This window comes from Gymnogyps californianus, chromosome 7, assembly GCF_018139145.2.
Source record: "Gymnogyps californianus isolate 813 chromosome 7, ASM1813914v2, whole genome shotgun sequence".
NCBI lineage: Eukaryota > Metazoa > Chordata > Aves > Accipitriformes > Cathartidae > Gymnogyps > Gymnogyps californianus.
The window spans coordinates 34,237,782-34,265,449 of record NC_059477.1 but is presented as its reverse complement, the minus strand read 5'-3'; the positions used below and the strand labels follow the sequence as shown (position 1 = coordinate 34,265,449).

At 41.8% G+C, this 27,668-nt stretch overlaps 1 protein-coding gene and 1 long non-coding RNA gene across 3 annotated transcripts in view; both read right to left on the bottom strand.

The window, feature by feature from the left end:
* Nucleotides 1–497, bottom strand: part of CCDC93 (coiled-coil domain containing 93) — a 57,523-nt gene extending 57,026 nt beyond the window's left edge. Inside the window, exon 1 of the mRNA XM_050900349.1 lies at nt 441–497. Coding sequence (XP_050756306.1) covers nt 441–482 — 42 coding nt within the window. The 5' untranslated portion in view covers nt 483–497. The remainder of the gene's footprint in view (nt 1–440) is intronic.
* A 2,630-nt stretch (nt 498–3,127) lies between these two features.
* LOC127018543 (uncharacterized) lies at nt 3,128–26,782 on the bottom strand. 2 transcript variants are annotated; one of them, XR_007766763.1, is made up of 6 exons: nt 26,661–26,782; nt 26,039–26,134; nt 20,979–21,084; nt 20,362–20,460; nt 4,272–4,450; nt 3,128–3,900 (listed from the first exon to the last, which is right to left on the bottom strand). It is a non-coding gene; the product is annotated as an uncharacterized LOC127018543 (long non-coding RNA). The 2 variants fall into 2 exon arrangements; XR_007766762.1 differs by having other exon boundaries at nt 26,051–26,134.
* Between the last annotated feature and the right edge of the window lie 886 nt (nt 26,783–27,668).

The window sequence follows — 27,668 nt, the reverse complement described above, 5'->3', positions numbered from 1 at the left end:
TCTCCCTCCCACGGAGCCCAGGGAAACCTGAAAAGCCTCGCAAGCAGAGGGGACAGGGAAATGTAATGGTGCACAGAAGGTGACCTACACGGGCGCTGCCTGCAGCCCCACAGGGCCTCCGCCGGGAGCGGGGCGGAGAGGGCCCCGGCTCCCCACGCCCCGAGGGACCCCCACCTCACGGGGCCGTGGGCCGCACGCCGGGCAGGGCGCAGGGCCAAGCCCGCTGTACAGCAGTGACCCCCGGGCTCCCGGCGCAGCCCCAGCGCGGCGGCGAGGGCCGGTCAGCGCCCCAGCCCGCGGGGAAGCGAGGAGGGGAAGGAGCAGGCAGGGAGCCCGGGGAAGCCAGTGCAGCGGGGCCGGAGGAACGGCGGGGCGGCCGCGCCTCGCCAACACCGCTCTGCGCGGGGTGGGGGGGACTGGGAGAGACGCCGCTACGGTACCTCCTGGGGGGCCTGGTACTCCTGTCCCCTGGGGACGACCATCGCCCTCCGTCTCCGGCAGCCTGCGCCCAGCCGCCCAGCCTGTCACGTCCGCTCCCCCCGCCGCAACGCCCGGGCAAAGGGATGTTCCCAGCCGGCGGCTGCCGGGTTCCCCCACCCCCGCTCAATGGTTCGCCCGCACCCTCCTTGCGTACAAGCGCATCCGGGCCGTGCCATTCACGGCCAAAGGGGGGCGGGGGAAGGGGGGCGGGGGCTGCGCGGCTCCCCGGCGGCTCATGTGACTGACTGCATGGAGCGCAACCGCCGGAGCGCCGTCCCGCCCCCGCCCGCCAGTGCCCGCGGGCGGCGCCCCTGGGACCCCCCCGGGGTGCCCCCGTGCCCATCGGCCGCGCCTGCTCACAGCCGGTCTCCTCCATGGCCGCACCCGCTGGTCCCGGGCACTTCCCCTCGGTTTTGCTGGCGTTCGCCCTTCTCTTTTTTTCTTCTTCTTTTTTTCTGTTGCAAGGGGACCTGAGGCCTCTCACCAGCATGGAGGACGAGTTACTGAGTGCTCTGTGACCTGAGAGCTGCCTCACGGCCTCTCGTGCCCCACAGGGCACTGACACCCCTCATTCGCAGCTGGGTTTCCTTTGGTGACCTAACAGCTGAGGGGGTTTAACTGTATGTTTTTTCTGTCCTGCACACAGGTCCCACGCTCAGGAACCTTTGCACCCCCTCAATCCGGTGCTACCTCTGCCTCCGCCTCCTGGCAGTGGCCATGTCGAGGGGCCTGTGTCTAAGCACAGCCCCGTTGGGAAGGTAGGCATCTGTATGCCGGCAGGGACTGGATGTGCTGGAGCCTGGCCTCCCATCCCGCGTCTGCCAGCACTGGGCAGGTCCTGTGGCACAATGGGTGTACGTTGGCAGGGCCAGGGGCTGGAAAGCTGCACCCAGACACGGGTCGCTAACACCCCGCTCCAGCTCGGCCACGCTTTGGCGTCATGAATAAAATTACGCCAATGCACAAGGATTTACTGGGTGATAACAGCCTGGTAGTAAACTAATCCACAGCTTGGAGGCAGGGTAGCCTTTCTTGTCGATGGCGGCTTTGGAAATACCTGACGGTGGTCTCTTTTCAAGTCTACCCCAGGCGTTCAGTTTCTAGGCTCTTCGCCATACACAGAGCATTATGAAAAATAAACTCTGTGTCAGGCTGTGACTAGAAACATCTCAGGGAGGTGAAGGAGCAAGAAAAGCCACGCGACAGCGTTGTTTCCATCCGTTGGAGGGCAGCAGAGCATACACGAGCCAGTCCATACCGACTGCTGCCCTGACAGAGTGATCAAAACAATAATAATAAAAGCAAAAATATGCCAGACTGGCTCAGGCCATGTACTGGTGTAACCACAGGCCACGTCTTAATTAGAGTTGCAGAAAACTGTTATGCAGCCCCCGAGGCTAACATGCTCACCAGAGCAATACAGGCTTTCTGCTTTTTGTCTGCCTTCTCCTCACAGAGAACTGCACGGCTCTAATTCGATTGTCATGGAGAGGAAGACTGAAACAAACAAACAAAAAACAGGGACAAGAAGAAGGGTTGAAACAGAAGAGTGTCAGGAAGGGGTGTATGTGACCTTCAGACGCAGCAGCCAGTGCAGGTTGTAAGATAACTACTGAAAAGAAACATCAACTTGGAAAAAAGCTTCCTGAGCCATGATATGGTCAAAAAATTCCTTTTCAAAGAAACACATTAAAGAAAAAGGATAAATAAAAAGCCAAGGGTAGTATAAACTAAGGGCTTAAGTAGTAACTGAGTATCAGACAAGGGAGGGATCAAACCTATCCTGGAAAACTTAACTGTTTCCCTGGCTTTTTAAGTCATAGTAAAGGAAAGGAGGGAGACAGGGCTAATTAACTCCTATGGACTTTAAAACTCAAGCAACCGGCACCCAAAATCACAAAGCTGGCTTGAAATTATATACCTACAGAAATGTATAGGTTCTTTTAATTTGCTTTATGTCTCTGTGACCACAAGGACTGGAAACATTTTTCTCCTTTACAGTGAAGGCTGGAATTTTCCTTCACCTGGTATATGGTTAGGAAATGAAAAGGAAAGGCATGAAAATACAAAAATGTATCTCTGTTGTCATTACAACTCATCTTTGATGCCTTGAACCTCAATAAAATACTCCGCAAAGGCATTGCTTCCCAATACCTAATTGTGATGCAAATTCACCCAGTTATCCAGACAGAGCCAGTCCCCTATGACATTTGGATAATCAATCTTCTAAATACCAATTAGGTTTAAAAAAAGTCCCAAGAGGGGTACCGTCTAAAAAAGAAAAACCTCCCTTCCTTCAGATCTTTAGATTTTGTGCTTGCAAATCTCTAGCAGGTTCAGCTTTAGTCTTTGTTTTCCCTTTCCCTGCTCTATTTTGATCTGTGAAGGTAAGCAAGCTCTGGCTCTTGGTGCAGCTGCTTTGAACAATCCTGTCTTGCTTTTTCAATTTCATTAATCTTGACCCCACGAAGCTGAGCTAAAGAGCTTCCTCCCTTTTTTATAGTCACACAATTTATTTCGCTGTTCAGCCTGCACTTCTCACAACATCAGGCTTGGTCACCAATGAAAATGTACCAATAGGTTTCATTGTATCTTTTAGCATATAATTGTTTTTTCTCATAACAAGAATTAAAACGTGAGATGGGGTTATAACAGCAACAGCAAGGGCTTCACTCTTTGTTGGGCAGGCACATTTAGAGCAATAAATAGATAGACTTAAGTAATTTTCCAGTGTTCTCTATGCTGAGAAGGCCTAAAAGACAGATTTATTTCCATAAATTCTGCATGATAGATAAAATAAAGATAAAATAAGTATAACTCCCTGCACAATGGTCCTTTGTACAGCCTCTTTTTGTTAGGGTACAAAGTTCTTTTATGTATACCATAAAACAAAGTGTCACAGACAGATCTTGGAGCAAATGGAAAGGATCCCAGGGATTGCATTGGACTATGGACCTCAGTAATGCCATGACTGCATCTACTGAGTTGTATTCCTAGTTACAGGAGAAGCTGAAGCCACTGTAGGGGACTGAACCCAAGCCTTCCAAAGTCAGTATCAATTTTTGCATTGTTTTCTGTGGCTCATATCTTGGATGAGCTCTGTTTTCAACCCATTTTGTTGCCTGGCAGCTCCAGCACAGAGATCACTTCCATCTGATCCCTAATGAAATGATTCCTGCCATGAAGGTTTTCATCTAGATTTCTGGAATTAGCAATACTACCAGGCACAGCAGCAGTATCTTCCTCTGTGCGCATTTACTCTTCTTTTTTATTTGTTGTCTTGGAAGTATCCCATCTTCTTACAGTTATTCAGCTCCCCTTCATCTATTGCTTGAGATGTAGTGGGCATAAGGAACCATTCAGATTCAGTAGGCAACTGCAAATTCCCAATTATCATCAGTGGAAGTGAGACTCTGTGCACTGTGAAATGAAAAAGTCACAGACCTGTTAGAGTAGCCATTGTGTTAGAGGCTGCAGCAGACCATCGCATCCCATCAAACAGGCTGATATGTTTTGCAAGGTGTAGTGCCCTTTAAGCAATCACATATAACGTTAAATAGTGATGTTTTAAACATGCCCACTATCACATCCATTGATGATATCTAGAAGATACAGTCCAGCCAAGATCCTATTCAGTCTCTCCTCTGAACGATCCCTATTCTCAGTATTTAATAGTTTAAAACATACAGGGAGACTGGAAGACATTTTTCTTGAAAATGATGTTTGTGTCATTTTTAGTATTGTTTTATTAAGATTGGCAATATTACCACGAACGTTTTTAGCTCACTTACCAAGCTGTTAGTTCTTCCCAACCAAACCCAAGGCAAACACAGGTAAAACAGGTGAGCGTAATGGATGAGAAAATGGAAGAAGCTCCTGTTCATGGTCACCTTCTTGGTGATGTAGATAGCCACGCAATAGTTCCTTTTTTAAGCAGGAGGGAAAAGAAAGACTTTATGGCCTGTGGAATCTGTAGAGGAAAAGACAGTCCAACAGTGAAAATGTTGATGTTCTGGTAAGAAAAAACCACAGCTCCCTCATGGTCTACATCATAACAGAAGTTGACAAAATTGATGGCTGGTCCTCTCTACAATTTCATCCGTGCAAGCTCTCTCATAGCAGTCTGTCTGGAGAATAAGAGAATATCATAACTAAGTATACGATTAATGCTAAAGTTTTTAGCAGACTTCTCTTTTGCAGTGTCATGACTTTGGTCACGTCACTCAAAGACTGCGGTCAGAATATTCAAGTAACTAGTCATTTTGGGTACTTCGATTTTTGAGAAACTTTATGAGAGGCTTGATTTTCAGAGAGTGCCTACTGTGCCCTCTTTGGAAATCAGGCTACCGAGGAGTTTCTCGGTTTCTACGTGGGTACACATTGCAAAGTCCAGGCAAGGACAGGCACAGTACACCCTGACACAGAGTAATTACCCATAGCGAAGTTTGTTTGGGACAGTGCCGTTACAAATCTTCTCTTCTGAAAATCTTAGGGCATCTGTAGCTGTTACAGTCAAGAGAAATTAATTTATGGGAGAATGAAGTGGGTTTTTCTGACTCACGTATCATCCATGGAACAACTAATTAAGTCTGAGTCATCGAGCCTTTACCTGAGAAGGTACAAAGAAAATGAGAACAATTGCACTGTAAGTGCATCACCCAGTCCTCGATTTGGGCCAGGATATTAAATTTCAGATTGCAGCTATGTCTGTGATGCTAGCACCCAGAAGAAATGTTTTGTTTCATTTTTATATTTAGACTGAGCAAATCTGATTTGGAATTGTTGGAAAACAAAAAGCCCAGGAACTTATAATATACTTTTAAAAGGTAAAACTTTTCCAAACAGAATCACGCTTTAAGATTTTTTTGATGTTCAAAGAACAAAAGAATATAGGTTGTTGGATTACTGGCTGTCTTGGAACAAATCCTTACAAAGAAGCAGAGAGGTACATATTTTCACTGTGTTTTTTTTAGGCAAAATATATGGATTTAGACTTTACCTTCTACATGTCATAATAGTATGGCACATCCTTCATTTAAAATAGTTGTAAGAATGAACAGTTAAGTTCTCCAATGGAGTCAGATAATCTGAAACAGTAACAGACTTCTCACAAGCACACCTCACTCCCAAGAGAAAGACGATCTAAGGTGGAGGAGTTTCTTTGGCTTTTTTTCTTCCATTTCAATTTTTGTGAAAGAGAATTGAAAAGGCAGAGAAATAATAAGAGGAGCAAGAGAAAATATCAGTGATGTAGAGGTAGAAAAGACAGAAAGGTAGAGATACAAGGCGAGCACTTGAAGTGTAACCTTGAACAGAGCTAAGCAAAAAGGAAAATAGGCTGAAGACTGAGTGGAAAGGCATGTGAAGTACTGAACACAGACATTCCCGCTTATCTGATTCTTGTTTTATTCATGTAAATAGGACTTTGCCTTTTCTGTGAATTACAAGAACTGCATCAACAATTATTTCACTTCATTAACTTTAAAATAATCTACAGCCTTTTTTGATGAAAAAATTTGGATGAAAAATGTTAACTTTTATAAATCCTCCATCTTCTTCTTACACTAAGGTCTCATTGTGACCCTAGTAACGCACCTTTAAGACACCCAGGACCACTTACAAGCTGCCTTACAATGCAGCTTGCCTGCAGAAAAAAAATCAGCTGTATATTGTCTAGGTAGACATCAAGTTTAACTTGAGGAATTTATACATGTATGCATTCTGAAATAAAACAGTCCCACAGAGCAATGTTTTTTAGGAATTTTAGTCTGACCGCGACTTAACCCTAAATGAAAAGCAAACTTTGCTACCGTTCACTCTACTCCCTCCGTCTTCAGACTACTTCTAAGCAGTGGATTCTGGCATAATCCAAAACTGCCATTAGAACAACATATCTTCTTAAGAATCAAATCTTGCTTACATGAAGGCAAACACTTTGACAAATGGTGGAAGAGCACCATCTGGTGACAGCAGGCACGTCACTATATTCTGCTGCCATTAGAAAATATACGCATGGTCTACAGCCTGTATTTTGGAAAGCCTGTCTCAATGTGCTTTAATATGTTTTAATTCATTATTCAATTATGCATAAGGAGTACAAGAGTGAACTTCCTGAAAATAAATCTGAGCCGACAGTGACCCTATCTCTACTGTCCCTTAAATCACTGAGAAGTTCTTCTAATTTGAATCAAATGTTTTCTGAATTGTTCTGAGCCATTTTTTTAGGGGGCTTTGGAGCAGATTTTATGGGCACCATGAAATGCAGTCCCAAGTTTTATTGCACTGGACATTTCAAGGTTTTCCTGTGTGTGATCCAAGTATTTTCTTACAGTGTTCAAGAAACTTGGCTTAGCTGTCTTTTCAAAGATTTTCTTTTTCCACTGAAGCAATTATTAAGAAAAATGAATTACCTTTTGCCATTCTAGCTATTCAGAGGTAAGGAAAATGATGGATCTTAACCTGACTATTATTTGCAAATCATAGCTAATTTCAGCACAAATTGAACCTGAATATGCTAACAAATAAAATACATGATTTTTCTGAATAGGTTCTTTTTCACAATGATGATGGCACCCATTTCATTAAAGTTCAAGGGCAAGTTAATGTGAGTTTAGTTAGGAATTAATAAAAGCAGTTAGTAATTATAATAAGCTTAGAAAACACTTTCTGGAATTTTAGTCTGCAAAGAACTAGTTTTCTAAGGCTGTGGTTTGTGCAGACTAACTCTCTCACATTTCAAAAACTGTGCAAAACCCCTAAACCTCAGGGAACCTTGCCAAAAATTAGATAAAGGTCAAGAATGTGGGAACCATGGAAGTTCTTAACTGTTACGTGGGACTCAAGTATATAATTCATGAAAAACATGGTCATATAATTACCAAGTTATTTTTAAATTTATCATATGAACCTGATCCACATAATATTGATTTAATCTTTTATTTAACAAGATAATAAAGCATTACATCTCCAAAGTGTAAAGATAATCATCAGAATGTCACCTAGCATAAAACTGTGCAGCATGTCTGAATAAGTCTGCACATAGCATATGGTGATTATCCTGAAAGAAAAGTGGTATGTCCTGCTGCCTCCCTCCATCTCACAGCAGTGGGATGATCAACCTCCAGCCTGTGATGCCATCTAAAAGTGTTAAGTTTGTTTCAATGATGTTGAACACACTGTAGCAGAAACATCCAACTGGTAAGTCTACTGTTTTGTGCAGAGAGGAATATTGAGGAAGGTTGCAGTAGTTGATGAGTTGGAGAAAAATCACTCGTATTAAATGGTAACTTAGAAAACAGGTTCAAAATAATGAGGGAGGAAAAAGTTACATCTCCAAAAGCTTTAGCTTCCAATTTGTACAAGACTTCTATGGCTTCTTAGAGGGCGAGAAGTCAAAAATAGAAGGCAAGAGAGACCCTAGTCCAGAACACTCAGGTTCTAGCTCAGTTGTTAAAAAGCCACCTAGCAGGGTTACATTCACAGTAAAGGTTCGTCAAATTCAGTGCTCTCTGCAGCTTGGAAGAAGCCGTCTCGTGCAGAGACAATCAGCAGCCTACATTGATTCATGATAGCTTTCTGTCCTTTCTAACAGCAAGACCAGGTGCCCATTGTGGCCAGAAAGGTGTGTATTGTTTACAACTGAGAGTCAACTTCAGTGGGGGTTCTTGCTTTTAGAATCAGGTATCTGCAATTCAGTCTTGCTGAAGATCTAATGTCACATACCAGAAGGGGAAAATTCCTCTTTGGCAGATTTACGTGTTCCAGACAAGATTATTTCCTTTTCTGTGTGCCACAGAGTGATACTATTACCATTATCTCATGCATCTGATGTCAGTCATGTGGCAACTCAGTTTGGAAACAGCCGTGGATGCATGCTTTATCTTTATACTGCATATCCTGCTTAGTTACAGTCATACAGGCAACATCAGCTATCAGTGCTACCTGCTTTTTTTTCCTTCACAAGTGCTATCGCAAAGGAATCAACTGACTCGAGCTTGGATCTCTTTGAAGCTGTTTTGTTGCTAATTAAAGGATGGGTCATTTAGAAAAGAAACCTCCTCTTGGGTTTAGCATCATTAGTGTTACTAAACAATGAACATTAAAAATTCAGTCTCCGTAAATAATGTAATCAACTTAAATCAGGTGACTTAATATATCTAAATCATATATCAATATGAAGGTTTTTCTATCTGCTTTTTTGGGGTTTTGCACCCTTGGAGATTTTTTTTCCCAGCAACCGTGAAATGAAGAAAACCTTTCTTGTTTGTTTCTTAATTAAAACAGAGACTTTCACCTAATCTCTTGATTCCGGGAGCTGGGCTTTAAACAAACATCGAATATTGCAAGGCCCATAATAAAAATAGGGAGAATTGGCAATGCCTTATTACAAAGCTTCACATCCTTTATGCAGGGCCACTTAGGACAAAGGTTTACCTCTAACATTGTTAGCATTTTTCTTATCAGTCAACTCAAAAGCAGCAGTTTGGCTGACTCCAGTGACTGTGTTGGATTTTTTTATAGTTCAAGGCTAATGAGGTCTTTTTGTTGTAGAATTCTCCTAGCAATTTCTCCACTGTCTCCAGTAGTTCATATTCTTGTGAGTTTGAAAAGCTGGAAGTAATATGTTTGGAGTTATACTGCATATCCCCAAAGCATGCCTTCTTATCAGTGACTATGCCTTCTAGAAACTGAAGATGGAAAAGGATGCCTTGTAACTTCCATGACTTTTGAAATTAGGAAAAAAGTTCCTACAGATACACAAACACCTGGGCTATGCCGTACGCTGTCCAGTCTAGTTTGTTCAGAATGGCTATTAAAATCACAGCTCATTCACAAAGCAAGCATTAAAAGCTCCAGCAAGCTCTGCTTCTCATTGCTGCCGCCATCTTTCTTGGGATCCGTGTTACTTTTGCTTAGTATAAGAAGCAGATGTGCAATTACCTCTTCTCTCCTAAATCTGCCTCTGTGAAGGGAATATAACCTCTTCCAGCTTCCTATCTCTTGGTCCTGCTCTTAGAACTTACTGGTACTCTTTTAGCACAGTACCCCTGGCCATGATGACCTGTGATTGCAGAGACATGTTGCTTCTCTTATTCAGACTTTTTGTAAACGAAAATGCCATCCTATATAACCGTCCATTCCTTGCAGATGGACTTAGCGGAAATTACTTCCTTTCACTTTGGGAAGCCTAGGGCTGGTGGGAAGCCGAGCGGTGAGCACTGAGCAATGCTATAAATTGGCAGTTCAGCACAGTCCATGTGGAGCAGAAATGACCAAATCCAGTAACGGCTTCTAGGGGAGAGATGCAGTTGCCCCCTTTAATTCAGGGACTATAACTTCCACAGAGAGAATAATTAACCTTTCACCTTGACTATTGTTCCACTGAGCTTAAAGCCACTTCTCTGTCTTTACCTCTTCTGGCTAGACTCTCTCCCAGCTCCCTTTCTACTGCAGATTTAAAGAAAAATCTGACAATGCATTTTCTTTTTTGTCAGTCTCTGCTTCCCTAGCTGGCTGCCTTGCAGTCAATCCTTCTGCTATACTTCTCCCTTTGTATAGCAGAAAAAAATCCTGCAATTTTTTTATTTAGAAAGTAGGATGAAATGAGCTGCATATGCTGTATCAGAACATCACATCAAGATTTGCCTGCCTTTGTTTCTGGAAGTGTACATGAAGTGAAGCAGCATGCTTCACAGTTGCTCAGAAGAAAACAGGTCTGTGCTGATCTGTGAGAGAAAGAAAAGCCAAGTCTGCTTTCAGTAAGACAAAGTGAACTGGGGGTTCCAAAGTGAGATGGCAAGCAGTGGCTCTCATGCCATGCAGTAAGTCAGAAGTACCAGTGATTTCCAATGCACTTGCCAGCAGAAGCAGAACTTCAAATGTTGAGCCAGTTCTGAAGAGATGCTGGTTGATGAAAGTCTGCCTGCATATATGCTGAGTGGTTGTGCAAAAGAATGGATGTTCATAGGAAAACATCCACTTGTTTCATAGGAGAAACCAAAGAAAAGAAGAAATGCATGGTGAAAGGGTTAGAGTCAGAACAATTATTTTAAACACTTTATAGAGAAATGAAACATAAAGAAAAAAACCCCCACATCTCTGGCCTTTGACCTTGGTCAGCTCTAGACCAACCTCTTTCCAAAGTGTTTTACTTAACTCTTTCTTTTTAAGAGTATTTTGTTCCATGTCTCATACAGAGGTTTTTCAGGCAATCTGGACATCAGTATGACTGTTAATATATTCTGTCCACCGGAACACACTCCGGTGCTAACAGGTAACCCAACGCTGAATAATATTTTTTCATACAAATCTGGTTGCCCTGAGGGATGTTGTTCTACTTGGGAACTGGCACGCTGGTGTTCCATTCTGATGCTTTTTCACTGAATTCCATATCAAATTCACTCCATTTATAAGGCAAAATAAGATTTTTCTAACAGCCAGGTCTGCACTTAACAGAGTATCTGAAAATTGAGCTACATTTTTTCTGCCATGTAGTTCATAACTTAGCTTTGATAGCAACAGATATTCTGAGATCAGGACTGAACTGCAATTTTATTGCTAAAGCATAAGGGGAGATAGATAGACTGTATCTGGCTTTTTCTACAGCTGTATTGATTATCAAGTCTTTTAGTAATTAAAAAAAAAAATCAGAAAAGCAAGGAGATAGTAGGTGTTGCCATGGGGAAAGCGTTAATAGTAGAGTAGTAAACTGCTGCTGACAAGAGCTTATCCCTGACACTGCAAAGGAAAACTAAACTATTTGTAATAAATGTATATAACTGCGTAATATCATTATTTACCTTTCAAGGCCATCAGGTTAACTATCTAAACACAATATTTAGGTTAATCTTCAAATATCACTTTAGCATGTGCAGTAGTTTTAATTACAGTCTACTGAGGTGAAAGTAAAGTTTTCCGTTGCTTTATATTGAATAAAGCCAAAGAGTTAAGTCATTGAGTCAAAGCTGGATAAGCGTACGTAGGAAGTAATAGAAAATGTCATGCTTTTACAGACTTCCTATCTCTAACTGCACCCATCAGTGGCAGAATATTTTCACTTTTAACATCTTTTCCATAATCAAACTCTATTTTTTGAATTCATAGCCTTTATATATAGCCCTGTTGGTTTTTTTTCTGGATGCAACCCATTACCCATACTGAGTGTACTTCTATTTGTTAAATACAGTGAAAATGCCAGCATCAAGTAATTAGACTGGAAGGAACTACCTGACATACTGAATGGCAAGAGCTGATGATCCACCTGGTCCGGTCTTTGCCTAATCAAGTGCTGGTACTTCCATTGCACAGAATGAGAGATGTTATAATTACTGATGACTTTTCAAGCTGTTCTTCTAGGTTCTTTTAAGATAGGTGGAAAAGATGGGATTTTCCAGGATCTGTTTGAAGGAACATATTCACAGCAACAGTGCTGTGAAAAGGAACATGAGGAAGGCTTTCTCTCCAGAGCAAAAGGGGAAGGAAGATGCAGAAGGGGAACCGTGCACAAAGAATGATGGCATTACTTAGGCTGGCATTGCTGGAGCCTTCACAAGATGTGACGGTGATAAAACGCTCCCTTGAGCGGGGTATAAGCATGCACAGGATGGCATCAAGCAGCAATCTGTACTAGGGGCCAGGCTTGCTTTGGATTTAGTCAGTAGCCATTTTAACACTTAATTTAGTAGCAACACAGTATCTTCTAGTATATTAGAAAAACTCCTGGCAATGGTAGCGGTAGCATAGTGTTCCGTGGGACACAAGCCTTAAGGGCAAATATTTCCCTCCTGTCCTTTACAGCCCATTAAACTGTGGAAGAGTTAGAAGTGCTATGGCAATCAATACCTGGGCACATCACAGATATTTCCCGGGCCTGCGGTACAGGTTCCTTTCTTTAACAGCAGATGGCAGTGAAGTTAAACAAATGGTGGAAATAAATCGAGAAAATGTGTTTTGCCTGCTGGATGGTGTTGCTGCAGAGAGCTCATAGAGCTCCGTGCATATTCAGACAGTGCAAGGTTCATTTCCAGTGCACAGATCACCCGTGGCACATTCAGGCAGCAGAAAATATTAATTCATCCATAGCTGTTTGTAATCCAAGTCATGTTTATTTTGTTTGTAACATTTTTGGTCATAGAAACAGTAGAACAGATAGAATCTGTTATCATTTCTTTCTTACATCCGTATTTAAAACCTATGCATAGCTGAACAGATGAGGATGAAGCTCAGTTTCAAGTGAGTAAACTTTTATTCTTTATTATGTATCTTGTGCTACATCTGAAAGAATGAAGATATATATCACCATGCGTTGCTTTAAAACTTTTATAATGCAAATTTTTTTTACCTCCAAAACAGCTGCGTGAAAGGGTTAATAAGATATCAGTTTAAAGCCACAAGAACAAAGAGATTGAGAGTAAACTTTTACAGTCCTGCCTTACACTTTAAATTAATCTCACTTCTGGTGGAAGGATGGGAGAGGAGGATGTTTGTTTTCCAATTTCCAGCAGGCAAATGATGGAGAAGTCAGTACAGATATTTGATTGCAACTTTTAAGTTTCTTGCCTAAAGTGAAAAAGGGATGAAAAGATATCAGGGATATCCACTTAATGTCATTAATGCCTTAGTTCCATAGCAGTGTCATGAAAAAACATGCTTGCGGGGTTCGTGGTTTCCAATCAGATGCTATTATTTCCCTTATTTACTCCTCAGTGCTTGATCTACCTGAGGAAACCCAGCACGACTCTTCCTCCATCACATACCAAGGTAATTACTCGACCCTGTATGATTATGCAAAGCACTCAAAGAGTGCCTTGCATACGGCACTCAAGGCCCAGATCTTCATTTCAAAACCTGTTCAAGACATTAGCAAGCTCTGGCTGAAGTCCTCAGCTATTAACAGTGCTGATCGGAATGTCAATGCTGTGATAGCAGAAGGAGAGGAACCTTTCTTGTCCCCCTTTTTTTGACCATTAATGCTCTGTAACGCAGACTTGGACTCTGCAGTCCTGTTCCTAAGAGAGGTATCAAGCTAGTGGGACTGCTCAGAGAAGAGAGGGCTTCAAGGCTGCTCACAAGGGTTTGATTGCCCTTATTGTAGCATGCATAACTACATTATTTTATTTTCAAGCTCGTATTTACATGTGCTATAGTCTGAATATGCTTTTAATCTTCCCGTTACGTTAGAATTTTTGGTTAAAAAATGTGCATGACACCCCAGCAGACATATTTATAACAACCAAGGGCACAAGTCTCAATCACTTGTGAAGAAGCAGCCCTTCTTAATCTGTCAATCAGTCCATGCACAAAATGCACAGAGCATCAATTGCTTTTTAGGTTATTTACTGTGACTTATGTATCTGCCAATAAATCTAAAATACAGGTCAAAGAATATGTAGCTCAAGTAAATCCATAAATGTAGCAGAAAAGCTTCACTAACTACCTCAGATTGCCAAAGCTGAGGTCATTTCCTTGTTGTGAAAAATACTGAGGTCCATAAATTATTTTTATCACCTCTGGGGCAATGCAAACAGTTTCCCACAGATGCTGAAAGTATGATATGTTTTTTATTTAATATCAGAACACCACTTTTACACAGCTCTTAAAATATGAGCTTCCAAGATTCTGCTTGTGCTTTAAGGCTCCAATTCAGCAACATATTAAAACAGATGCTTCAGGTCCTGACATTAAACACGTGCCAAAGTGCTTTGTTGCATAGTCATAGATTGCTGAATTGGAGCCTAAAGACTAAGTCTTTTTCCCATGAAACTCAGAATTTACCTTCCATTTTCCTCCAAGGAAAACAAGGCATTTATTCAAACATAATATAAACAAACATTTAAAAACATCCAAAAAGGCTTGTCTTTCAGAGATCACTGGGTGAGCAATAGCTCTGGAGGTAAACCTTGGACAAAAGTTGATGTATCATTTTTTGCAACAGTTTAACTGGTGTTTATTTAAGATTTAGTTAGCATTGTTTCCACGAAGAAAATAAAAATATCTTGAACATGTAAAGAACATAAGCATGAATGGTGAACATCCTACAGAGAACTTTGGAGAAAACACCACTGAATTAACTTACAGTACATTTGTTAAACATGAGCAGCTCTAATAATGACATTTCATTTAACAATGCCCTTTGTCTTTTCAGTTCATCAGTTACCTATTTCAGTAATGAACTGCAGTCATACCATTCTGATTTTCTCCTAATGTAAAGGCTGAGATCACTTCACTTGCAGTGGAGCGTGATGCTATTATTCTGTTTGTTGCTTAGGAAAAAAGCTATGGAATATATCACAACTGTAATTGGCTAACAAGTATTATAGCCTGTGATCGGTAAGGATACCAATAATTTCGTTTAGCTTTTAATGGAAACAAGTAAAATTAAAAAAAAAAAAAGACAGACAAATGTTTGAAAATGCTCAGCATATCTATTTCATGAGCAGAGCAGTAAGTATTCAGCTGGGAAAAAAAAATGAGCCACGCATTAAACGTTATTTTAATTTTTTATCAACAGTCCATGCATAGAACTTAACAGCAACATTTTCTGTTCGGATGAATAATCTCAGTCACAATAATAAAATGGAGTTGCCTGCCCTATTTAAGGAGGATTTTCTAAAGAACTAGAGGAAGTCAGATTAAGTGGGTAATATCCCACTTTGCACTATGTAAACACAAGACAGGTAAAAAATGTCATAGGTCTACTTGATATGATCCATAAGTCTTACAAGGGGTAATGGAGCCTACTTTCACTCATTTGCCTGCCTCTTTTTGGGATTTCTTAAATTTCAAAAGCTTTTTCATTGCCTTTCTAGCTGCAAGAGAGACATTTTAACCAGGCTGCTGTTTTCACTTTTCTGTTCACCGTGATCCATTCAAAATATTTTCAGAGCTCACCAAAAACATTTAATTAGCAGAGACTGGCATCCAGCACTTCATAATCTTTTCCCAACTGAACCAAATCTGCACAACTTACAATAGATCTTTGGAAAACTGCTTTTTACCGTGTGCTGCATCTATAGATCTCTCTCAATTACCCACAGTAAATTTAGGCATTGTACAAGAGCAAATTTTACAGTCCATGAAGAGATGAAGTGAAATCTAGATGAAATTCATTGTGACAGATTCTCAGTTAGTGCCCTGATGTGTCTGTATTACAGAAGATAGACATTCTATTAGCATGGAAGCTCCCATAATGGACTGTGAATCATTTCAGGTAATAGAGATGCCAACTGGAATGACTGAAAAGCACTATTGAATTCCATTAGAGCTCTTTGTTTTTAAATCAGTCATTTCTTTGTGAATATCCAACTATATACTTCTTGACCCTAGCTGAGAGTAATAATTGTGAACTAATATTACAAAACATTAATCTGAGTTACTGTTCAATTAATGTTTCTGTTCAAGGGTTATTTTTATGCTGCAAATGCGAAGGAGACTGTGGCTTGTATTACAAATATGTATTTGGACTTGAGCTAGTGCAGAATGCAATTTTCAGTTATATTTCTGTCTCCACTGTATTCAGTCTCATCTCATTAGCTGTAAAAAGACTCCGGTATTGGCTTTTCTTTTTCCGAAGTCATCCTACTAGAATAAAATAACTATAATCAACAAATCTATAAAGATAAACATTTTTATAAGGGATGCCACAAATAGTCTTCTTTCATTTAGGTGCTTGGTTAATTATCAGCAAAATAACTAACACCATATCCTGTTACCTAAACAGCCCCACCTTATCTATCAATCATGTATGATTTATCAGACTTATAATTGCTTGGATAATTAACACAGAATTTAGGTTTACTCAGGGTGCTGAAACCTCAGAAATGCCTGCATAATTGCCATTTGTGTCGTAGATGAAGTTATGAATAATTCTTTTTCACATAGATACGAAGGCTGGATTGCAGGCAGCACATATTTCCTCACCCATTGCCATCAATGCAGATATCACGTCATACAAGTGCTATGGCATTGTCACATGTTAACGATATGTATATAAAGCAATTAAAACACCTATAAAATATCTATATAAATAAGGGAAAAATCTTTCCCTTTGTTTGTAAGTACTGCATGCTTCTTTCATGAGGAAGTACAGAAGGAAGACTGAAGGAAAATTAGTCTACTCAGTACAGCGGCAACCGGATTTGAATCTCTGTAATATTCGCACATAAATCCTTCGGGAAGACTTTTAAAAGAGCAGGCTCTATATCTTCTGTCTACGATCATCTATTTTCACATCAGAATGAGCAACATTATCCTTATATGCTGGAGTATCTGTGTCTACAGCTTGAAAATGAGACTCTCCTTACTGTTGTAATGACAGGTGTAAGATTAACTTTGTTAGGTGTCTAGCCACTCATGCAAACTAAATTAAATTAATGGAACAAATTTCTCTCATAATTAAGATAAAAATTCATGTCAGCTGTAACCTTGCTGTACACTAATTATATACAAATGATTTATCATCTGCTTCGCCCAGAATATTAATCCTCAACTCATTGATAACTGCAGCCAGTGTTAAGAGATGAGAGTTGATTAACTATGACAGATTGGGCGACCACAGTACCAAGTGCCTGAACAACCAGTGAAACCAATAATATTCAAATAGCACTTCTTATTTAAAAATACATTCCCATGGAAACGGATGCATGTTTAATGAGGGATACGGAGATTATTTCAGTAACGACTGATATTGGAACAGTGGGCAGAACTAATCAATAATAATTTAGCCCTTAGCCTGGTTAAGATATGGTTCTATAAAGCAGGTTATATACACATTAGTGAGATACTAGTTTGGGCCATGTTACGTATAATGTCTTCATGTATTGCTGTTACTTATTTATTTTTCCTACTGCAGAAGGTATTGGATAGTTTACAGATGTTAAAAAACCAATCATCTAGTCTTGGCTCCCACCAGCTCTAATAAAAAGAAGAAGAAACTGATACCGCCAACAGTTCTTTGAAAGTCCAAATGGAAACTCCTGTGATAATTATGCTTTGGGAAATTTCTTTATGAAAATGTCATTATACAAAAAACCCCTCAACCCACACAAACAAAAACCAACAACTCTTGAAGCATCATCTGTTAAACAGGACACTCTGATCTCTTGGAATATGACGATATATTTTTACTTCAAAATTATTAAAATTAACTTGTAAAACCTTTAAGAAAAAGCTAATAGTCTTTTTTGTTTTTTAATAGCTGATATGTATTTTTGGGAAGATTGTTAGTTAATGAAGTATCCTTTAATGAATAAAAAAATATGCAAAATTCCAGACATGTTGAAGATTTACAGGTTTGGGCTTGGGTTTTTTTAGTTTTAATTCTGTCTCCCCAGGACAGCTTTTTTAAACTAATTGCTCATTGAGACTCCAAGAATCCCTGTCAGAATGAAGAAAAAACCCAGTCTTGTACCTATGCATTAATAAGGCACAACCAGCAAACTGGACGAACTAAGTAATATTGCTGTAAATGAATCATTTTCCTGCAAAGTTGGTGTGTCTGAAGACAAGTTATGTGTGGAAAGGAAACCTAATTGCTAATATAAAACGGAAGGCAATTACGAAGTTAACACAGAGTGTGAACCTGTTACTCACACTGGTAAGCTGGGACAAGCCATGTGAAATACCGCTTGGTTTTGGGCGTAGGGGCGTACAGCCTGGTCTTCAGTGAACATACTGATGGCAGAGAGAGCTGGAGAGAGGTTCCCAGAGCTACCCTCCTAACCAGGCACTGCAGCCACAACTCAAGCTTTCCTGTCAACCAAAGTGGTGCGATTCTGACATAAAGCAACAAAATCCGAGAAATTGGCTCCTATCCTATGGCTGCTCAGTGACTGGATTTTAAGAGCCCCAACCCTTCTCAGTCTGCTAATTCTTAGTATGAGGACACCTATTCCTTTGGAACTGGAATGGCTTATTTCACATAGGCTACACCAGGATTATGTTTTAAAGGTGAATTTGAACCCTTTCTTGAGCTCACATGTTCCCTGACATCCACTCAGCACCTGGCTGAACACAAGCGTTCCTGTATAGGTAGCTCCAAAGCTTGGCTCAGGTGAAAATTTGAGCTCCTACTACTGCCTGTAGAGCCAGCTGAATGCCAGCCCACCGCAGAGACGGGCTGGACACAACAGATGGTGTGCTGCAGGTTTGTCAGTGCTTTGGAGTGACGTTGCAGGCTGGTATCGAGCAGACAAACCAGACTACCCTCTAGAAATACTCAGCACTGCACACAGCCTGAGCTTCAGCTGCCAAGAGAAAAAGAAGAACCAAAATATCAGAGCCCAGCCATCCCAGCGCGGGCAGTCTCAACACGTGGATGACAGATCGGGGGCTGCTTTCTACCTGCCAGTATAGACTCAGCCTCTCAAAAAAATATTTGAATCGCCAGCCTAGGAAGTAAATATTCTATTTCATGATAACGGTCCTTTTCAGCCTCCAGTCCCATGAGGGACTTTCTTTTTTTTAACATTTGTCTTCTGTTCTTCAAAAGAAATTAAAGTCCCACTTAAATGAAAAAGAAAATATGAACTTTATGGGAAATAAAAATTCAAACATTTCTTTCTCTACATTTCTAGCTATTTCAGGGCTAATTGCCTTTGAATTTGTAAATGCAGATAATGAGAAGAATCATATGTATATGGAATTGAAGAGAATATATGCAGAGCAAGTCAAGTACTTGATATCCAATTTAACTTGGAGTCGGATATCAACTTTAAATAGGCAAAAAGGCCATAAGTTTTTTTCATCATCTTTTCCTTAGGGGTTACATATCTGCTATGAACCTAATCAACTACAGTACATCACTGATCCTCTATGCCAGTGTTAATGAATGAACATTTATGTGGCAGAACAGAGATGGATCATCAGCACTGCAGGTCTGATGTGGCGACCAGACATTGCCCTACACATTTCTAGCAAGATTCAGTGGGTGCAAAGGTTTATGTGTAAACTGCCTTTCAGGTCTTTGGGATCATGATACAGAAGCAATCATCAGTAGAAATACATTATAATGAAAGCATACAAGAAGTTTCTCATGTAAAATGACTTTTCTGAGCAATTTTATATGTAGTGTGACATGCAAACCTTCACCTACCAATGCTAACAACATCTAGTAAGTAGGTGAGCTAGATTATATCTGCATGAAACTGGTGCACCAGTGGACTGCATGAAAGCAAGCATGTAACAGCCACAGCAGACTATGCTGTACTGCAGTTTTCAGAAGCACCCTTTCCAGCCATGCAAGCAGCGGTTCCCGTCAATGCAATGGTCCCATTCAACACTGTGGCCCTACTGCAAGTAGGATTACGTAGCTGCTCGCGTGGTTGGAGTATGTTGCAGCTCAACAGTAGCTACTATTACTACTACTATTGCTCTTTTTTTTTTTTTCTTTCTTCAAATAAAGAAATCCAGGCATGAAAGTAGCTACCTGTCTTTCTAGAGCATATAGGAGTTAATGGACAAATTTCAGGGGAAATGCTAATGTGGAAGGCAGTGGCACTCTTTGCTTTGGAAAAGAAGTGAGCTAAAAAGAAAGTAGCACTAGTTAGAGAGAAGGCATGCAGTCATTTAGCACATCTTTTCTAGCAGAAATCAGCATGGACATTTGGCAGTGATAGTGTTTAAATCCAGCCTTCTGGGAATGGCTAAAACGGGTCTATATTGATTAGTGCTACTTTGGCTAACTGCTCGAGGTTACTGGTAGCCCGCATTGCTACCAGTTAGAGCTATAGCTGATAGACCTGAACTTGCTTTTATTGACACACAAAAGAAAATCCACTGCCTTTGATAGAGTTCCTCCAGTTTAACAGGCACAAGGAGAAGCAGATGCCAAAAATGGATAGTGTTCCTGTCCTAAATCTCTTTTGCGCAATGAATTAGTCTTACCTTGAGCATCTTCTGCCCCCTCCACTCAGAGTAAGAAGTGGGATTATGCACTGCCATCTGACTTCCCCAGCAGTAACACTTCATTCCATTGATCAGGCTCTGCAAACAATGCAATTATTTCAGAGGAGAGTGCAGTGAGCCCTAGTTTTGCTACTTCCACTTATTACTGAGGAGCATCAAACTACCCAGCCATTTTCCTGCAGCCATCTTTAAAAAAGGCAATGATCTCAATGTGCTGCTAACCTAATGAGGGCTGTGTGTGACAGAGTCGTAGATACATTTTCTCACTAGCCTAATGAGGAAAGTGACAGACAGTGAAACAGTTCACACTTGAGTAATTTTCTAGTCATCAGCAACTGCAGTGTTCATGGTAGCAGAAGCCAGAGAAGGGACAGAGAGATGTACAATAAATACACACTGGCTCCATTGGCCAGAATAAGTTATCACTAGGATAGAGGTCTTGGGGCAAACTCCCTTAGGAAATTCAAACAAAAAGAGTCAATTTAAGGCATCTCTAGCAGTGCATTCAATTAAAATTAAATTTAAAAAGTAGGATCAGCTGTTGGGCTGTTAGGCCACCTGCCCAAAGGAAGAAAAAAATTAGAGATGTAACGAACCTTTACTCCCAATGTCTGCAAGCTGCTTGCCAATGACTGAATAGTACCGGCTTCTCACAACTGTCCATTCAGCACGAAGTCTAGTTCTCCTTCTTTGCCTCCCACCCTAAAAAGGAGGAAAGTAGCAGCAGATAGCTCATTATCCATACAGATAGCAAGTGTTTGCATGAAAAATGCTGTCCTTCTTACATTTTTAACATACTGGCAACTTCTTCCAGTGAAATCATTATTTCTCAAGGGAACATTACTATGAGCCAAGCCTTGGTACATCCACTGGCGCAGGCTCCAGGATTGATACCACAAGGAAACAGCAGAAGCTGTGCAGAGCTGTGCAGTTCTCCGGACAGTATGTTACTGCACCCCAGCACCTCCCACTGCCCTGACGGTCAGGTATAGGAGTGGAGAAGAGACACAGCCCAGGTGCAAGGGAAGGAGGCCTTCCCAAAGATGGGAAAACCAGCTGGTCCAAGGAGAAGTGTTTCACCTGACAATGGTGGGGTCCAGGTCTTGAAAGGAAGGGATGCCACATCAAACCTTCTTATCCCTTCTTGATCCCTCACCTTGGGTATTGCAGTTTTTACCAGTGACAAAATATTGTGCCTGCCTCCCTTCTTCTCTCAGACAAAGGGAGAAGACGTTTGATGCTGCTGGGACAAATAAAGCAGCAGCTGCACGCAGTCCACCTGCCTAACCTCAAAGACGTTCCCCTGTGAACTGGCCTGACTCTCTAAGCAGAAGGGATGTTAGGAAATGAATAGTCTTGTGGTTCCGCACCTGGATCCTTCTGCTGCGGCCCTTCTTGCCATGTGCAGGAACGAACACGTGGGCAGAGGAACAAGCCCTGTTAGCTTTCTAGGTGTGCTGGAATCACTTCATGGAGAGCTGTGGACATGCTTTAGAGGTGCAGCAATTAGGTATGGCAGAGCTCACGCTGCCCTTCCAGACCTGGTGCTACTCTGCAGGCAGCAATGATCTTTGCTGTTTCAGCACAGCTCTACATAGCTCCTTCTCTGAGCGGCTCTGCGGGAGCTGGATGACGCCCAAAATGCCTAAACTCACCTCCTGCTGCACCAGTCACAGCTTCAGTGTATCTTTGCCCAATGGGGCTGCTGGGGCAAGTACATGGGCTAGAGGGTGGATCAAAATACCTCCTAATGATCACCGCAGCAACAGATGAGCCCTTGTGCAATTAAATCCTGCCCTGCAAGAGCAGTCTATAACCCCCGGATAGAGCACACATTGCAGTCTCTTCCACTGAGGGCAGAGCAGCTCTCTGGCAGAGCTTTTGCCTAGTGTTAATTAGCTAATTCTCACATTCACTCCATAAGTCATTTCTGCCCTGGCTTTGCAGGCTGGTGGGGAAGTGAAGGACTTGCAGGAGTGGCCGGAGGCACAGATGCAGTTAGCTAGGAACTGAACTCAAACTTCTCGGCTCTGGTCCTCAGCTCTGGCTGCTTGACCAAAGCCTATTTATCCAAGCTCACTGTGAGCTTGGATGAACTGTTGTTTTCTCTGATGTTTCTCCTTGCGTGCGTGAAAGCATTCCCTTTGGCTTCTGACAGAAGGCCTGCGGTTCAGAAGGTGACTGGGCTGTGAGTCAGGTGCCTCTGTTCTCCTACCGCATCTGCTACTGCTTCCCTGCATGACCTAAGGCAAGGCATTTAAACTCATTGCACCACACGTGTCATGTCAGAGGAACCCAAAATTGCTTCTAAAATATTGTTGTAACAGCGCAGCATAGTGCAGGGCAGTGCAGTTCAGGGCTGCGCTCGTTCGTTCCTGGCTGGCTCCGGACATGGATCCCCTGGTCTGGGCTTCATGCTCCACTGAGTCTTGATCTACTTCTGGCTGGAGTCAGGCATCCCTTGATCACATCCCACACATGAAGCAGCCACACAAAACCTGTGCATACTCTATTTTCTTCTTTTTAAAAACACAAAAGCATGCAGCCAGTGTAACAACCCCGGGTGCATCTTCCTTTGAATTGCCTAATAGAGAGGACTGCAGACTCTACGGCTGCGGCACAACTGGTGCAGCATTTGGGCTTAATTTACAGCTGGGGGTAAGCCAATAAACACTGGGATTTTCTAAAAGGCATAAGGGAATTAGGTGCTTATCTCTCCCTGACCTTCACTGAGGCTCACCATTCAATTCCTTTAGGCTATTTTAAAGATCCCTGTCTAGAAAAAGAAACTGGCTTTTACGGGCACAGCACAAACATTAAACTACTTTGAATAACTCTCCATGTGGAACTGCTCATGTGCAATAAAACCAGCAGTGTTTTCCAGCATAAATAATCATTCATTTCTTGAAATCATAAATCATTCACTTCTTGAATTATTTGGGTGTCAGGGGATAAACTGTTAAACGTATATTTGGTATTTAACTCAAAGTCCTTCCTGATTTTTGGAAGTACTGCATGCTCTTCAGCTGGGAGAACTTGTACATCAGATCCCTTGGATAAAAGTGCTTAAATTTGGACTTACATGCTTACATTTTAAAACTCCACCCAACACTTAAGGGTAATCTGCAAAGGAAACTGTAAATTATTTAAAAACTGTTCTGAGAATTTCCAAAAACTACACAGTGGAAGGCATTCCAGCTGGAAATGTGTTTTAACTAATTTTTCATAAATGTCCCCCTTCTTGTAAAATTCTGTCTTGTTCATCACAGATATCCTGGAACGTGATAGCTCAGGCCACGACAGCCAGGTGCTGGATCACCCAACGGAGGCAGGGAGCGACGAAGTGGTCGTGTGGGGGAAACCAGCCAGTTGTGTCTGGCAAATGAGGCATCAGGACGGGAGAGAGACCGTGGCGCGGTGCTGCAGAGGGGAGATGTATCGCCCTCGTGGTGGGAGATGGGAGATGACAGCACACTGCGTGATCCTCACCATCAACATACTGGATTTGACAAGTCTGTATACCAGTAACCTAACTGCAGCCCACGTGATTTTTAACGCCCTGAACCATTCTGAGTGTCTGCCTAAAAGTTTGTCCCAGTCTAAATATGGTGCAGCATTTTTAGATGGGCCTTAGTGAAACTGTTCCACTCCCTGCATAGAGATGGACACACAGAATCTGCCAAAAAAATGTTCAGCCAACCAGGAAGCGTCAAGAGGATTTTATACAGGAAAAAAGATTTGAAGAGACTCAGTGGTTAAGTCAATGTTCATTTTACTTTGTAATTCACCTTAACTGATCCTGTATGTGAGCCAAAACCCCCGAGACAAGAAATGTGTGCAAAAGATATAAACCTGTGAAATAGTGGGACAAATAGTTTCTCCTCCTCTAGTAAAATGAAACAGCAGCTACTTGTGAAAAGAATCCACGTGCCAAATCTGTAAATATGCTCTACCTCTTTTTATGCTGCTGCTATAATTAATGTAAGAACCTTTAAAATTCCTATCTGATACTTACACTTGTTATAGCAACATATTTAATTCCAGAGCTACATCTTTTAGCAGATTCTTTTACTTCATTCAAATTACTAATCATTTAGATTCTCTCTGAAAGTCTTTCCTCCCTCGCTCCCCATGCATGCTTAACCTAATTAACTATAAATGAGAAAAAATGCTATTCACATAAAAAGAAAATGTTAACCTATAAATTATCCAGTGCTCCCTCCTGAGGCTGGCAACGCCTCTCACAGAAAAGCTCAAATGTTGGTGCAGTATTCTTGGCTTCCTATCCAGTTTCTGCCACCCAAAATCATTTTATACAACACATTACTCTGCCATTTTGTACATCTGGCAACATTTGCTGATACTAAGTCCTCTCCCGTGTTTTCAAGATTACACGAAGGAGGATTTCTAGGATGATTAATTGGAGAGAGAAAATCATTCCTTTACATTTCAAGGAACATTTGCAGAAGACTAATGGTCATTTATGGAAATATGGCCTCTTTATACCCATTAATGTCTTCCAGTGCTCCCTGTGGGTCACACAATTAACCACCCATTTGTGTTTCTTTGCTGCCGTCATCCCAAGTCCTCTCAGTTGTCGTCATCAGTTGAAAATCTTTTGCTTTGCCACAGCCAGATCAAAAGCCCACTCAGGTCTGTGGGACTGAGCAGTCTAAGGGACAGGGTTCTTGCTCTATATGTTTCTCCTCAAAATCCGCTTTTTTCCAGAGGTTCTCAACTGCACTTTGCCAAATTCCACCCTGACAAACTTTTCCAAACGTATTCGTAAATCCAAATAAAAAGTAGAGGGATACAATCCTTTATTTCCTCATTCTATTCCCATGCTTTTGTGACTTTATTCATCTCACTCTCCAGTGGTGATGGAAAGGGCTTTGCTGTGCCTAGCACAATATTGTTCTGATCCATAGCTAGAGCTCCAGAGTACTCTAGTATCTTATTGTTGTTATCATTATTGTTACCATTATTCGTAATTATAACATTCATTTCCACTGAAACCTGACGTAACAGATCCCTGTCCAGTAACACGACAAACGTGCGCCCAGGTACCAGGTCACATCACGGGCACCACCAGGGATGCTGGGGCCCAAGCAAAGACTGGCACTAGGCCCTTCTGGGGGAAATGACCTTTCCATCACATTTTCCACAGTTTCCTGCTGTCTGCCCCTATCTCCCTGCCACTGCAGGACTTTGTGCCAGCGCCCTGAGGGCACTAATAGGCCTTAACGGCCAAGGGATTAGTATAACACAGTATGTTGCCCCGTTTTTTTCCCTTTTGGCAATGAAAGGAGACTGCCCTGGCAGCAGCCTCTTATCGGGACATTTGTATATACTCTTTCTTGGAATTGGCACCTAACCAGCTCTTGGTTTAACTTACCACCAGTCCCATCGCACTGCTCAATGTTTACCCCATGCGCTGTCTGTGAGCTCCAAAACAGCTGTGTGTTATACTGGGAAGGGCAAGGTGCTTACAAATGAGCTAGGAAGTATGGGTTATCACACGTGAATGGGAATCTTTTCTTTCCTTACCCTATCATTATCCGTTCTCATTTTGATTTAACAAAAGATAAAAAAAAGTACACGTATGTTGAATAAAAGGCATAGTGTTATCAAACTATCCACGCATAAGTTGTATTACGTTTCATAATACCATCCAGTGTAACGAGCCTGGGGTCCGGAAACGAGTTCTTAGTTGTTCTACATCCGTACGACATGAAGTTTTCTCTGTGGTGACCTGAAAATGAGGAAGATGGTTCTAAGGGCTGACGCAGACACCAACGCTGTCATCTCTGCTCCCCGCCAAAGGGGAGCTGAGCCACATCCCTCAATATTTCTTGCATCCAGAGTTCAGACACCACAAGGAAGCTGATGTTTCAGATGATGCCCGAGTCATTCACAGGACACTGGCCCCAAGCATGTGTGGCGGTGTCACCTTCTAGTGGAGACGGCTGATGCCCAGAACAACCTCTCTTTCCAGAGAGGTAAAGGAGTTAGGGCAGTCAGCCAACACCAGGGATGAGCATGTGTTGACATTTGTGGTTTGTTACAGTTTCCTTTGCTATCCATGTAACTTGTTCCACGTATTTTATGAAGTGCAAAATATCAACGCTAGGTTTTTTTGCCCTTGATATCGAAAGAGACATACCCAAGCATAGAAGAAAATGAAGAGAGAAAAAGGAGAAATGAGGACAACACTGATAAAAACAGGGAGGAATGCTGTATCAAAACACAGTAAGTTAAAGAAGAGACAAACTGCTTACCTGTCCATTCCCGATTCCCTGAAATTTTCCCCATTTTCATGGTGCTTGACCACAGGCTGAGAAGAGATGGGTCCTCCAGCTGTGAGGAGACAGCCTCATACTGAAACAGGAAAGAGAAGTACAACCTACTTGCCATTCCTGAACATGGTAAAAAGGAATGGAGAGAGAAAAACTCAGGAACAAACTGCTGGCATTTTGCTTTAGCTTTCTACGTAGCAAAATCATCAAGACATGGATTTAATGAGTGTGTGTGCATTATATGGCTCAGGAAACACTGTTGCCATCACAGAAGTTAGCTGAAATTTTTGTAAGTACCCAACTCTGCTAAAATACCCTTATTAAAGGTATAGATAAAGTTGAAGAGAAGATAATGTCATCCAATCTTTTCTTATTTTAACATTGCTTCAGGATGATTTACAGCACTTTAGCAGAAAATGCAAAAGCCGTTCCACGTACATTCACTCAGATTTTTACCTTAATTTTCCCACAGGAAGCCCCATGCTCTTTTCTGTGGTCACCCAAAAGACTGAATCAGGACCACAGCACCTTGCAGACAGACCCCCATCAAACCTATCTATCTATCCGCCCCATTCTCTCCCACAACCTCCCTCACAGTAAATACCTGCATTTCGTGTTCCCCAGTTTCCTCCAGTGCCGTATCCATTTCCTCTCTCCCGTTTCCCTGCAGAGACCGAGCCCATTCCCACAACCCCTCACCAAGGCAGCACCAGCCAGTCCCGCAATTTTCCACGAAGCCCCCCGCTTCCAATGCCCACGCAAATCCTAACCGCTTACTTTCCAGTTCGCTGCTGAGAGCCCCTTTCATCAATGGGTTTGCAGGAATACAACTGCTAAGAATTTTAGTTAATTGGTACTAATTATAGTTAACTGTAATTAGGGGCACATTCACAGGGGGGAGGTAAGGCTGAAGGAGGAGAAATATAATTCAGTACGCTCTCAACTCTGTACACACACTTAGCTGAGCAGGGTTAATAAGAGCATCAGTCT